Raw genomic sequence first — 14,900 nt, 5'->3', positions numbered from 1 at the left:
CCGATATTTTCTGTGATTGGCCTAACTTAAAATGTATCATATTTACTACTAGAACATTATAAATTACTACTGAAATGTTAATAAATGCGAATCAAAATTTAACTTGATTAGCAAAAAAAAAACAGAAATTTGTTCCAATGGATTGCTTATCATTTTTTTTCAATCTGAATTGAACCCTGCTGGTTATCATCAACAATAAACCTTCTGGTAAATAATCAAGTAAATAATTACACTCCAGAAATATCACCTCAAAATTCACCTCAAAGAGTAAAAAAAAATAAAGAAAAAATAAAATAAAATTTGATTATTTAAGATATTGTTTTAAACCGTTGTCACCTATCATTTAAAAGAGACAAAAAAATCTATTCTGATTATGAAACCATAGATAAAGTTTGAATTTGAGCCGTAAAAAAATTGATATTTTTACTATATGCATTATGTCATTTTCGGTTTAGCAAAAATGTCAGTTAGCATATTAATTTTCTAATCCAATACCTTTAAAATGTATGGTCAACACAGAAATACTTTACCAATTTAAATTCTGCTTGAAATAAAATAATCAGTATAAAAACAAAACGTGACAAATCGTTAACGAAACTACCAGAACTACAAACGTCCATACGAACCTCCTCTTCTTTCAATTTCTTAGCAACATTTGGGTATTTTTTGGAATAAAACCTCATGTTCTTCACCGGATTCTGGTCTTTCATACTGTAATCAAATTTGACATACTGAAAGAAAAAACGAGAATACAATTTACTGTTAGGTATATTTTGTAATAATTGTATAATAGTAAGACGTATTAGATTTAAGGATAATGCTGAACACATTCTAAAAATCCGACTTTTTTAGAAGTACACAAAACAAGGAATACTTCATCTGGTGAAATTTATGAAAGGTTAAAACCATATTCACGATATCAACTAAAACCTTCATTTGAATAACTGGTACTTTATAAGTATATATCACACGGTTAATACTTGATAAAGCATTGATAGGATAGGACGGCAATCGAAGACCCCTTTTACAGGTCTACACATTAGAACGGTAACTAAAACAAGCTTGTTTCAACTACATGCAAGGAATTCCGTCAGGTAGAAAGTATAACAAAGGAAGTTATAAGACACCTTTTAAGAGTCACTAAACTATTTCATTCTACGAGCTTTCGTCGTCGTCGATACGACTTCATCAGGTGAAATGATTTTGAAAATATTAACGATGTAACTAAAGACAGGTCTTGAATATTGTGGAAATAAAAAATAAAATTAACGAAAATGGGAAACAAAATTATAATCACTATTGAGGTTAAAAAGTATATCAACTTATTTCTTACCTTCATTGCGATCTTATCAGCAGACAAACATTTATTTAATTCCTTTAATTCTTCCAAAGTGCTTTGTTCGAACTCCTGAAGGTTAGAAACAAAGTTAAGGAGGGGACTGGAATAGCAATAGAAATAGAATATTATTCATATCACTGATTCCAAATAGTCTATAAGAAATTAATCAACCTGACGAGTATAGCTTTTGTGAATAGTGGTATTGTTAGTACAAAATTGTTGTTCAAAATTAGGAAACAATAGAGGCCCGAACCAATAAACATTGGCCTCACTGAACTAGCCTTCACGATAATGTCTATCTAGGTGATTTGGGACATTTAAGACACGATGTGAAAAACGTCAAAGAAATCCGATATAAAATCAGTATCAAGCCTTACTTGTATCACAGCATATTTATTGGATGGTTTTCCTGGATCTTCTTTTATATCTTTGGTTTTCTGTTGAATAAAAAAAAATTAGAAAAGAAATTGATTTGCAACGAAATGACGAAAACCTTCTCTACAATCAGTTAACAGAGCGTTCTAATTTTACCAATATAATAAGTTATAGTATATATTATTATATTAACAATATTATTAATGCTACACTATTTGATTCTGATTTTTATTTCAACCAAAAACCAAAATGAATTGAATTTAGTACTTTCGTTACAAAATCTGCAGGAAGGATAGTTTGTCCAATACACTTATATAACTGGCGATTTTCCACTCGTTCTAGTAATTCTCTGGCTTTCTGTAGATCTTTGTCGGTGGAATATAATATCTGGTGAAAAATATTATCAGTGAGCTTGGTGAAAGCTACCATGTCATGAATACAATCTGATATTTTACGTTTTTTCCTGAAAAAAGGAAATAAACAAAGTTCACAAAACAGACGATAGAACATCGGACCACCTTCTGGAAAATAGCCCGACATGTCGATAACAAGGTAGTTAAGTGTGTAAAGTACTCCGGCATTCAACGTTATCTTTATTCGTTTGTGGCAATCTTCACTGTTGAGGACCAAGCCAACAGTTTTGAAAAAACCGAAAAATCCCCACTGACTCCATTTGCGTAGCGTCAAGGCGGGCGATGTTTTAAACGGCTAAGAAATCGCTCTCAATACATTAGTGTACATAAACGAACTCATTTTGACAAACTCAAGACTGACCACTGAATGTAAATGTTCTGCGAGAGACATTGTTTATGAATGTTGTATGTGTGCGGATAAAGACTGAATCCTACGATACGATGCTCATACGATGTTGAACGTGGAAAATATTAGTTGCTCTCGGTCCTGCCCTGAATCGTGAATTTTATTTTTTCGGCTTTCTGTACTAAAATATGAAAATAGCAAACTGAAGATTTTATTCTACATTTTTAAAAAAATAAACCTTGGTATAAATTTAGTTTGAAACGTACCCATCTTTTCCAGGAAGTTTTATCACTTTAGATTCGTCGGCTAAAACAAACGCTTCCACATGCCTGAAATCAGAAGATTATTAAACTATATTTGTTCTACATCTTTAATATTTTTTAAATCGATCAATGGAATGTGTAATATTATTAGACGTGTTGAGGATAAAGGTCTACTTACATCATCTCTACACCTAGCGTGACAGTATGCTTATATACCTGATGGTGAAGATTATTTCTAATATGGAACATTTCGTATATATTACTAACTTCCTGCAACGACAAGTGGAAACATCATGTGAGACATTTTGGTAAAAACTCGATGTTGTCAAAGTGACGAGAACGATATTGGTTACCAAGGGTCAGCATAGCTATAAAAAGCCTAGTAAAAGAAGAATCAACAAGTTACCTGTCACCATCGGTCTAAGGTTGGTGAGGACAAGACGCCAAATCTGCCAGGTGAACGAGTGAACGGTGATGAACCCCCGTTTACTGGAGTGGATTATTTTGGACCAGACGAACAGCATGAGATCAGAGTTTTATGTGTTCATTACCTCTTGACTAAAGTTTAAGTTCGACTCTAAAACTATAGTAATAAATACCAGGGCAGTATTTGTATATACAGGGTGTATTCACTTTTCTACCAATTTAGTGTAAATTTGGTTGTTGTCTGTGACATAATTAAATTATATTTTGATCAGAGTGGTGTCCCTTTCTGGAGCATCGACCTTGACCTCCGTCTGGCCCTTGGGCTTGGTTCACGCTGTCTTTCGCAATTTTTTCTTCAGCATAATTTTATAAAACTAGCCACATTTATATCAATCTAATCATGGACAAGCATGGGAAAGCTAAGAGTTCCAACACTGCGGAAGATTATGACGTAAAAGCTGAAGATATAAGTTTCCTGGAGGAAAATGTTGCCTTGGAAAATAGGCCCCATCAAGCTGGAAGGAGTGTAAGCCCATATTTTGACGGAGATTTAAAACTTGGACCAGGTCTGACGGACGGGCTCGTTGACGAAGTGGCAACTCTTGAGAAGACGCTAACAAACCTTCGTCTTGAACGGCGTAAATCGCACCTCAAACGAGAAATCGACCAGGAGAGAAACCTGATTCGTGAATCACCAATGCAGATCCACCCCAAGCTGCCCGCTTTTGTACCCAGAATCGACTCACCACGGTCTACATTATCTGCTACAACTACCCCAGGTAGGAACTCCAATCATTCCTCATCAAGTCCAAGGCTAGTGCATAACTATATCTGGGATGACCCAGTTCTCTTTGACAGAGATGACATAGTTACGGTTGGCAATACTGGTTTAAAAGTAGACGACTGGACAAGGAGTACTATAAATTAAACATAGAGCAGTGGGGGTACGGCAATACGTGTATCCTCAAAGATCTCATCCATAAAGGAGAGATTGGCGACAGTGGCATCAAGGATTATTTAGAATACACAAAGTAGATTAACAGACTCTTTATTCGGTACGTGATGGGAAGTGTTCTCTTATTTGATAAAGAGTATCGTGAATTACAGCATAGAGACAAATTTAGCAGGGGTACTCCACAGTCTCATTTACAAGATTTCCAGCTGATTCCAAAATCTGAAAATCCGTCGTTACAAGTATTGCAGGGTCGTACCTATCAGAATCAGCGACGTAGAGGCCCTTTTACCCCAGAGGATCACGAAATTTGTCGTAAATTTAACTCAACTCTTGCGACTTCAAGGACTGCAAATTGGCTCATGTGTGCTCAACCTGTTTTTCAGATCATAGTAATTTATCGCATTCAAAAAATTAAGTGGCGAGTCAGGGGAAGCGTTTACCTTTAGGTCGTGTCTTAATTATCATGCCTAGGATACTCTGTTATCACCAGATGACCCCGATAGAATTTTTATATTGGCTGGGGTAAGAGAAGGCTTCAATATAGTAGACCTAGAGCCGAACGCTGCCTTGACTCCTGTTGAAACAAATAACTATGGATCCTGCAAACAATATCGCTTACTTGTTGAAAAACCAATCTACAGTGAGATTGCCAATGGTAACTATGTGATATCCCATTCAAAACCTGAAATTGTGAGCGCTTTAGGTGCAATACCAAAGACAGATTCAAAAGTTCGTTTAATCCACGATGCTAGCAGGTCTACTGGAAAATCCGTGAATGATTTAGTCCTTGGCGATAATTCCTGCTCCTATATGGACTTACGTCAGGCTTAAAAAATTATCACTAAGCAATCATATTTGGCTAACATAGACCTTAGCTCGGCTTATCGATCAGTTTCTATTCATCCGTCAAATTATAGAGTGACTGGCCTTAAATGGACTTTTACAGGCGAGTCAGAGCTTACTTATATGATAGACACTAGGTTACCTTTTGGCTCTTCTTAGAGTCCAAAGATTTTTCAGACTCTTAGTGCTTCCGTTTGCAGAATAATGAAAACACGTTACGGTTTCAATATTATATCATATCTAGATGACTATCTTATCATTGAGAAATCTTATGAGACTTGCTTCGAAGCCATGCAAACTTTGATGATCTTGTTGCGAGTGTTTTTAATAAACTATTCAAAATGTGTGAGCCCTACCCAAAAGCTAGTGTTTCTTGGCATCCTGATTAATACCTGTGCTATGACTTATTCTCTGCCTGCAGATAAAATTTATGAATTTGTAGATTTATTGTTTAACTTTGCTACAAAGAAACGTGCAAATCGTAAGCAGCTCGAGGTTCTCATTGGAAAACTGAATTGGGTTTCGCAGGTAATTTGCGGTGGGCGCACTTTTTTACGCCGTATTATCACTTTAAAAGATAAACAAACGCATCCTTCCCACAAGGTTTTGTTGTGTGGTGATTTCTTTTGTGATTTGCAATGGTGGATAAGCTTTATGAAAACTTTCAATGGAACATGCATTATCCCTGATCCCAAACCAATAACATCCCTTCAAACAGATGCTTGTACCGAAGGTGGCTGTGGATACCTAAATGGCGACTAGATTTATGTCAATTGGCAACTAGACATGTCTTTCAGGATGAACATATGAATGTCAAAAATTTTTATGCATATTTCTTGCCGTGTGTCGGCGGGGAAACTATTTCAGGAACAAACGTGGTATAATCCATAGCGATAACGTAAGTGCAGTGTCGTGGATAAATATACGGTCGTCAAGAAACAAAGTTGTGATGTTTGCGTGTCGTTTATTATTCTGGATGTCCGCTTCTTTAAACTGTACAATTGTGTGTAAATATATTCCAGGCATTCGTAATATATTGGCAGATACCGTTTCGCATTACATGAAAGGTACCGCTTTAGCGATTTGTATCGACTCATTCCTACTTTGCGAAATTTCAGCCTTCCTGAACTTAGTAATCACATGTCTGTGCCTTTCGTTTCTTCCAGATGGTTTATTCCAATTAAAAACTCAAACTCAAGAGCTTTTTAATAAGGCACGTACTCAAAAGACTTATAAGACTCAGCTAGAGTGCTATTTAAATTTTTGTAAGCAATATGATATCTATACATTACCTATCAACACTGAGCTATTACTGTTTTAGGTAACTTATTAAGTAAGGATTAAGAATTTTCACCATTGCACTATTTTGCAATATTTAAATATTGTTGAAAGGAGGGGGAATTAATTGATTATGTAACTATGTTTTATTATATGTATGTAATTGTTTTGTAATTTTGGCAAGCTGGCCAATAAACTTCCCAACATCATATACCGCATATTGTGCTTGACTCAACACCCCGCATTACATTCGTCTTATATAACGAAGGAATCAAAATTAAAATTTTGTACCACTTCGATCAAAATATTAGGTATATTTTTTTCTTTGAACTCTAACATAAAAACTGAGCTAAATTTTGAATGTAAAATTTGCGAAATTGAAAAGGTCTTAAAACTGACTTTAATTGGTAAAAATATCATAATCAAAACCTTCTGTCTATCAAAACTAGCTCTACTGTTGCAATCAATATTTGTTCCGGAATACATTATGACAAAACTGTCTTCAATTTTCTGTAACTTTCTGTGGAATGGCCAAGATAAGATAAAGCGTGACGTTATGTATCAACCATGTGAAAAGGGGGGAATAAAGTTTATTAATATAAAGGAATTTCACACAAGTAAGGCAATATTTTGGATTAAAAAGATATTTCACGATACAGTCCAACCCTTGCTAATCACTTTAAATTTTAGTTTGCATCCATCTGATCCGCTTTTGTTAACAGTCTGCAATAGCGATAAAACAACACGCAGAATTCATTCCCCATTTTACAAACACATATTTAATAATTGGTACGAACTATTTAACAGGCATATAGATGAAACAACTGAAATCGAACACCAAATAATATTTCTAAATAAACATATAGACAAAGAAGTCAACATAACCACCATGAACAGGCTCATACAGAAAAATCTTTTATTCATATCTAATTTTATCAAACCATATAATAATATTAAAACTCTATCAGAAATAGAAAAATTAATATATCACGGTTACAGAACAAAAAGTCTAAAACTAATGAAATCCACTGAAAATAATGGTAACACTGATGAAATGAGCAATGACCTAATCCAAATAGACTGTGAAAATTTGACGGACTACGATCTCTACAAACAAACGTTTTTTTCTACATTACAAAACATTTAAGAAAATATACAACTTAGACTTCATAACCTGCAAAGCAAGACAAATCTATAATAAAAGATTATACGCAAACAAATTTTTTACACCCAAATCTTTCACAAAATGGCAGAGTTAAACATAGATTTAATAGAGAGCGATATACAAGAAGTGTTCAAACGATTACATTGCATCTGTATAGATGCCAAAATAAACAATTTTCAATATAAATATGTCCATAAAATTATTTATACTAATATCAAACTTTTTAAATTCAAACTAACGGATACAACTTTATGTACTTTTTGTAGCTCCGATCTTGAATCAGTCGAACACGTCTTTATCTACTGTACATTTGTTCATGAAATCTGGAATCATATTCGCAATATAATAGCAATAAATGATATCAACATCCAACTTACCAATAAAGCAATCCATTTAGGCATAGACCAAAATGATTTCGGAGACAATAATCAATATCACTTAATAAATCATATTATAATTCTGGGAAAGTATTTCATATTCAAATGCAAATGCTCAAATTCAAAACCGTCACTAAACCAATTCATTTCTTTTATTAAAACACAGACTATAATTGAAACAAAACAAAATAAAAATTTGATGAACAAATGGAAATATATTTACATCTAGAAACTCTAAAAATATTCTTATTCTTGCTCTACATTGTGAAGTATGTTTATCTTTATTTATTGACGGCTGTAATTAATTTGTAAATTTATCGTTTATATGGCCCTTTAGATCTTGAATTGACGTATACTTTAGGAAACATAATAGTGTATAAATGTAAATATATTGTATGTTTGAAGTAAAATATAAATAATAAAAAAAAAAAAAAAAAAAAAAAAAATTAAAGTTAGATTAAAATTTCGTCTCTGTTCTGTTTTCTGGTAGTTTAGTCTCAATGGACCGCCCCAATAGTGAATTTTTAAACCAATCAGAGCGTTTCATGTAAAACCTGTTTGGAATTGTGGAATAGCGAAACCCATATCAGCTGTCATGTTGCTCTTTTGAGGTTTCGATACTTAAAAAATCTTCTAGAAACATAAATAATATTTACCTTATCACGAAGACAAAGGTGCTTCGCCAATGGTTTCCCCTCCTCTGATTCGTAGGCAATTACTTTTGTCATTTTCATACATCGATCGTGATCAAAGCTACTCTTCATTCCTACCATCAGACAATCTCGGGCAAAATAATCCCATTTATCAACATCTACAGATGAAAGTTTATTTGAAACAATCTATAAATAGAAAAATACAACGTTCATACAATTCATTGATAAAATTGGTTTCCAATGTGTCACCTAACCCTTCGAATACATTTGACACTCCTGAGCAGATTTAACTCAAAATGGGATCTTCTATCAAAGCTAGTAACTGAATGATTCTTCATTGATAGCTATTTTAATCCATATATAATGAATATTTAACTTTTTAAAAGACACTAGGTATTAGATAAAGTTCAAATGTTGACTTACTTCATATAAATACGGATGGTCTGGTCTGCCAATTAATTTACATTCATCCTGAAATAAATGATCCAAGATTTCAGTATAGACATACAAATCTCTTATTTCTAATGTATAGCTATATAAACATATAGAGTAACAATCTAGATAAACCTATATCCTACTCTATAACAAGCTAGAGTAACAATCTAGATAAATCTATATCCTATCCTATAGCAAGCTAGAGTAACAATCTAGATAAACCTATATCATACTCTATAGCAAGCTAGAGTAACAATCTAGATAAACCTATATCCTACTCTATAGCAAGCTAGAGTAACAATCTAGATAAACTTATATCATACTCTATAGAACCTATATCCTACACTATAGCAAGCCAGAGTTACAATCTAGATAAACCTATTTCATATCCTATAACAAGCTAGAGTAACAATCTAGATAAACCTATATCCTACTCTATAGCAAGCTAGAGTAACAATTTAGATAAACCTATATCCTACTCTATAGCAAGCTAGAGTAACAATCTAGATAAACCTATATCCTATCCTATAAAAAGCAGAGTAACAATCTAGATAAACCTATATCCTACTCTATAGCAAGATAGATTAACAATCTAGATAAACCTATATCCTACTCTATAGCAAGCTAGAGTAACAATCTAGATAAACCTATATCATACTCTATAGCAAGCTAGAGTAACAATCTAGATAAACCTATATCCTACTCTATAACAAGCTAGAGTAACAAACTAGGTAAACCTATATCCTACTCTATAACAAGCTAGAGTAACAATCTAGATAAACCTATATCCTACTCTATAACAATCTAGAGTAACAATCTAGATAAACCTATATCCTACTCTATAGCAAGCTAGAGTAACAATCTAGGTAAACCTATATCCTACTCTATAGCAAGCTAGAATTACAGTCTAGATAAACCTATATCCTACTCTAAAACAAGCTAGAGTAACAATTTAGATAAACCTATATCCTACTCTATAGCAAGCTAGAGTAACAGTCTAGGTAAACCTATATCCTACTCTATAACAAGCTAGAGTAACAATCTAGATAAACCTATATCCTACACTATAGCAAGCCAGAGTTACAATCTAGATAAACCTATATCCTACTCTATAGCAAGCTAAAGTAACAATCTAGATAAACCTATATCCTACTCTATAGCAAGCTAGAGTAACAATCTAGATAAACCTATATCCTACTCTATAACAAGCTAGAGTAACAATCTAGATAAACCTATATCCTACACTATAGCAAGCCAGAGTAATAATCTAGATAAACCTATATCCTACCCTACAGCAAGCTATAGTAACAATCTAGATAAACCTAGATCATGCTCTATAGCAAGCTAGAGTAACAATCTAGATAAACCTATATCCTACACTATAGCAAGCCAGAGTTACAATCTAGATAAACCTATATCCTACTCTATAGCAAGCTAGAGTAACAATCCAGATAAACCTATATTCTACTCTATAGCAAGCTAGAGTAACAATTTAGATAAACCTATATCCTACTGTATAGCAAGCTAGAGTAACAATCTAGATAAACCTATATCCTACACTATAGCAAGCCAGAGTAATAATCTAGATAAACCTATATCCTACCCTACAGCAAGCTATAGTAACAATCTAGATAAACCTAGATCATGCCCTATAGCCGGATACAGTGGCTAACATAGTAATGAGAGTTTTTCAATTTCTTCGTGAGAAACACTATTGCAAAGAGGTCCACTTATATTTAGTTTAATTTACGGGATGTAGATTACCTACTGTTTTCATCCGATTTTGGATGAGATTTTCGTCAAATGGATTATGTTAAGTTTGTTTGGATTTAGTTATTTTGCGTGTGTTTGACATTAGTTTTGATTATCATGTTCATCAACTTTAGTCATACATATATGTCTTGCTGTTTTTTATTATTACAAACATCTAAATGCTTTTGTCGAAATCAATATCGTTGGCAAAATGTCTTTCTATATTAATCAAAAACAAATTTTAGAGTATGTCTTCAGCCATTATAGATCTCAGACAATACATAAAATATAATTAAATGATTTGAGTCTATATTTTGGTAGTGTTAGTAGTGTTGTCAAACTTTAATTCAAGCTAACTGTTATGGAACATCCGATGTCAATCAGAAAATGTTTTGGAATCTCTATATATCTATTGTTTATTTGCAATATTTATTTCAATCTGAAAGCCAGAATGGGGACTGTCTGTCGCTTATTCCAATTAACCGAACTCGCATGGGATGTAGGGAGTTTGATTACTAACAGTAGCTAACCTTATCTGATTTCTCACTGGAGCTTGGAACAGACGTGGAATCTTCCTTCTTTAAATAAACAAACATAGTTCACTTGTTAAGATCAACGGTTTCTCAGTTTATGAGTTTAGATATTAGTTTTAATTATCATGGTCATCAACTTTAGTCATCCATATATGGCTTTCTGTTTTTCATCATTACAAACATCTTAATACTTTTGTTGAAATCAAAATGTCTTTCTATATTAATTAAAGACAAATTTTAGAGTATGTCTTCAACCGTGATAGATCTCAGACAATGAATAAAATATAATTAAATGATTTGACAGACTGGTGCACTAATTTTTTGTCAATAAAAATTGTTAGAGGATATGACAAATGATATGAATTATGAAATATTATTATAGGAGAATATAATAGGGCTACGATTTCAATTTAAAAACATACAGTTATAGGATAGTATATCAGTACAAAGATACGATTTCATTATTAAATGTGAAAAAAACAGTTACAATATTAGGAATTTAGACAGAAAATTTATTAACAAAAATGTAAAAATAAATCTGCCACTACCGATTTTAAATCCAATCACATTTAAACATTATACCAAAATAACAAAAAATAACAAACCGGTAAAATTCCATAAATTAATTCTTTTATGAATTTTAAATCTGTGTCTAATGTCTCCTCACTGAAACCATGTTCAATAAATTTAGGTCTCAAATTATTAACTTCAATAAGGTGATCAAACATTTTAATAGAGGCCTCCTCGTGCTGAAAGGAAAAAATATCCGTGACATTGAAACCGTAAATAAAAAGACAGTGAACCAAATATTCTGGTTTATACTGGAGAATTTTCCTGAGTAAAATCAGTTGAAACTCAATGAATGTGGCTCAGACTTTTCACAAAAGTATACATGGCTTGTTGGTGCAGTTTTATGCCAATCTTTAATTAAATACCAAATATAAACATACTTACAGTCCAAGTGGTTTTTGGTTTCATTCGAGGTATAAACTGCTGATCAAATACGTGTGACAATGGCCCATGACCTTTAATATAGAAACAACCAAAATATACTTGCAGTTCCCATGAAACATTCAATATATAAAACATTCTCAAATTCAACACCTTCAAGATTTCAGTCACCAATAGAGATGATCCAACTTTAAATGGAAAATAGCATTACAAGCAACTTCGTTCAATTTTTAGTATATATCAATAGCAGCTTTTGATTGAAAATAGGAATGGTGCAAATTGATGATGTCAGTGTCTACGATACACATAAAAAGCAGAAAAACATCTTTACAATCTCTTTAATGATAAAGCCAAATTTCATTTTATATCAGATGAAAATTGTAATTTCTATTGTGTTCACAGAACAACATAATGCAAACCTTAACTAGTCTATTTTGCTTGATTTAATGTCGACTAAATACTTGATAAATATTCGCACAGTAAAGACAATGCCATTTATCAAAGTATGGCAAAATCGAAAAGAGTAAGATTTGCTTCATGCACGACACCCGTTACTACTGTATAGGTCAACATCATGAGATACAATCAGATCAACTTATGTTGATTAAACAAACCAATTGAGATGCAAGAAACAGATTTGTGATATTTGCAAAAAAAGTTTGTCATTACAACCATACAATTTTCTCAATGAAGTTTGAAAGTCTACGAGTCAAGTAACCTGATTAAGCAATTTCAAAGTCAAAACTCGATCCATAGCCAGAAAGTCTATCTTGAACAAGCAGTGGTGGCATGGCGGTGAAACGTGTAATGTGTAAAAATATTAAAATCATACTGAGATATAAAATAAAGGATACATTGATTTATTGTTAAATTTCAAAAAGGTTGATAATAATATTGAAATGAACGATTCAAATCTTTATTAAAAAAAAGCTAAAATCAAAAAATTAAAAATGTATCCTTTCTTTTGCCGTTTAGAATACGTTACCCAGATCATGACAGAGGCCGGCGATCGTAACACATAATATATCAACTGGTGTAATATCTAACTCTGGTTGTTTCTGGTGTAGGTGTTCCATCATTTTTTTTGCTAGGTGAGCTACCCTATGAAATATATTTAATAAAGTATATAAATATGCAACAATTAGCTATTAAGTTTCGTTTGTGTCTCTCTGTTATGATCGACAGATATATTGTTTTATATCTTGTGCTGGTATAGTCATACGGGCCGAAGGCCTGTTGGGGGAGCAGGCTGGTTTGCCCGAAATTGTCCTACGAATTTTATCTTTCATTATTATTATATATATTATTTTCCTTTGTTTTCTGGATAATATTTGGAATATATCAGGAAGTTTCAAAAGGTCCAAAAGCCACGGGACAAGGTCTCGGGTCACTCTCGGAGCTGTTCAGTTATAGCTTGAATTATTATTTTATGTTTATATAATATGTGTATAAAATATAACTTACCCTATAGAATGTTCAAATCTATTGTGTGTTGCTCCTGGAAACACAGAGTACCCACCACCGAGTTGTTTTATACGTCGCAGTCTTTGAAACTGTGGTGTATCTATTATTCGCACACACAGTGGATGCAGTTCAATAGTACCATGGACAGGGTCGTTAAATATCTGTAATAAATTAGTTAACAAGGATTAGAAAGGTTCGTATGACATAATGTTCATAGACATTATAAAGATAGTGTCAAATACAATACTGTCACATTAGTCAAGCAATGATATTTATGTACGCAAAACAGTCTATATTTAGCTATTTAAGGTACATGACGCTTTTTTGTAGGTCGAAATTTTTTTTGATCAAAATTGTTAAAATTATACACCAAAATCTAAAGAAATTTGTCCTTAAACGTATCTGAAAGAATCCAGCAGTTAATTTCTAAATGCCAAAAATATTAAAAAAGGTCGTTATGCTATTTGGAAGCTGTTAAAAAACTACTTTACGGATTTGAGTAAAATAAACTCCTAATTGTAGAAATATGTCTCCTACGTATTCTGAAGGTTTCAACTAATAATACCGAGCCATTATAAAGTCAAATACCAAAACTAAGTCAAACTGCTTCATTATTTTTTTATGTTTTTAATTATCCCTTTTAAACAAATTCAGTTTGATCAAGTAGATACACAGATATAAAAAACATATTTTAAAAATATTTTGAGGTATAATTTACGACGTTTTCGATAATGAAAACTTCTTTACAAAAAGCGAAATACCGATATATAATAAGTATGTCAACATTTTCATTCAAGTATGGGTCGCAAATGTATTTGTGGGGTCGTACAGTAGTGCAGTTAGAACTATGGCCTCGGATTCTTGGAAATCGTGATTGATTCGAAGAACTGGTCGCCTATCGATCAGCGTGCCTCGAAACTAGATGCTTCCTTAACGCAGCATCGTGCCCAGTTGGTTGGGTAAATATGGAGTGAAGGAGGTCCATGGACGGGCAGTATGTGTGAAATGTCAACATGCGGCGGAATTCTGGCTGAGTTTGAGAAGTATTCATTATCCAAAAGCCAAAGCAACGGCAGATGGCATTCATCAAAACAAACACTACGTGATTGAATTTGGACACCACTATTATAAGGATGCTGCGAGCGATGCTGGGTATGCTCACTCTTGTGGAATAGTTTGCCAGCTCTATATATCTAATAATGCTTATTTTTGGTGTATTTATTCCAATTGAATATGAAAGACAGACAGGGAACTATCTTATTGCAGTAAACCGTACTCGTATGGGGTGTAGGGAGTTTGATCTGGTAACTGAAGCTAACCTTTAAAATAATT

General features: G+C 33.0%; 1 protein-coding gene across 1 annotated transcript; it reads right to left on the bottom strand.

The window, feature by feature from the left end:
- Positions 1-1,942: 1,942 nt before the first annotated feature.
- On the bottom strand, positions 1,943-13,741 carry LOTGIDRAFT_123571 (hypothetical protein; the record flags this gene model as incomplete). Its single annotated transcript, XM_009060685.1, has 8 exons — positions 1,943-2,177; positions 2,740-2,802; positions 2,915-3,006; positions 8,437-8,619; positions 11,729-11,902; positions 12,108-12,178; positions 13,090-13,205; positions 13,569-13,741. Coding segments are annotated over 8 exons (1,107 nt in total), but the record flags the coding sequence as incomplete, so codon positions are not given.
- Between the last annotated feature and the right edge of the window lie 1,159 nt (positions 13,742-14,900).

Source organism: Lottia gigantea (genome assembly GCF_000327385.1).
Source record: "Lottia gigantea unplaced genomic scaffold LOTGIsca_44, whole genome shotgun sequence".
Taxonomy (NCBI): domain Eukaryota; kingdom Metazoa; phylum Mollusca; class Gastropoda; family Lottiidae; genus Lottia; species Lottia gigantea.
The sequence above is the reverse complement of the archived record's forward strand: the minus strand, read 5'-3'. Positions and strand labels throughout refer to the sequence as shown.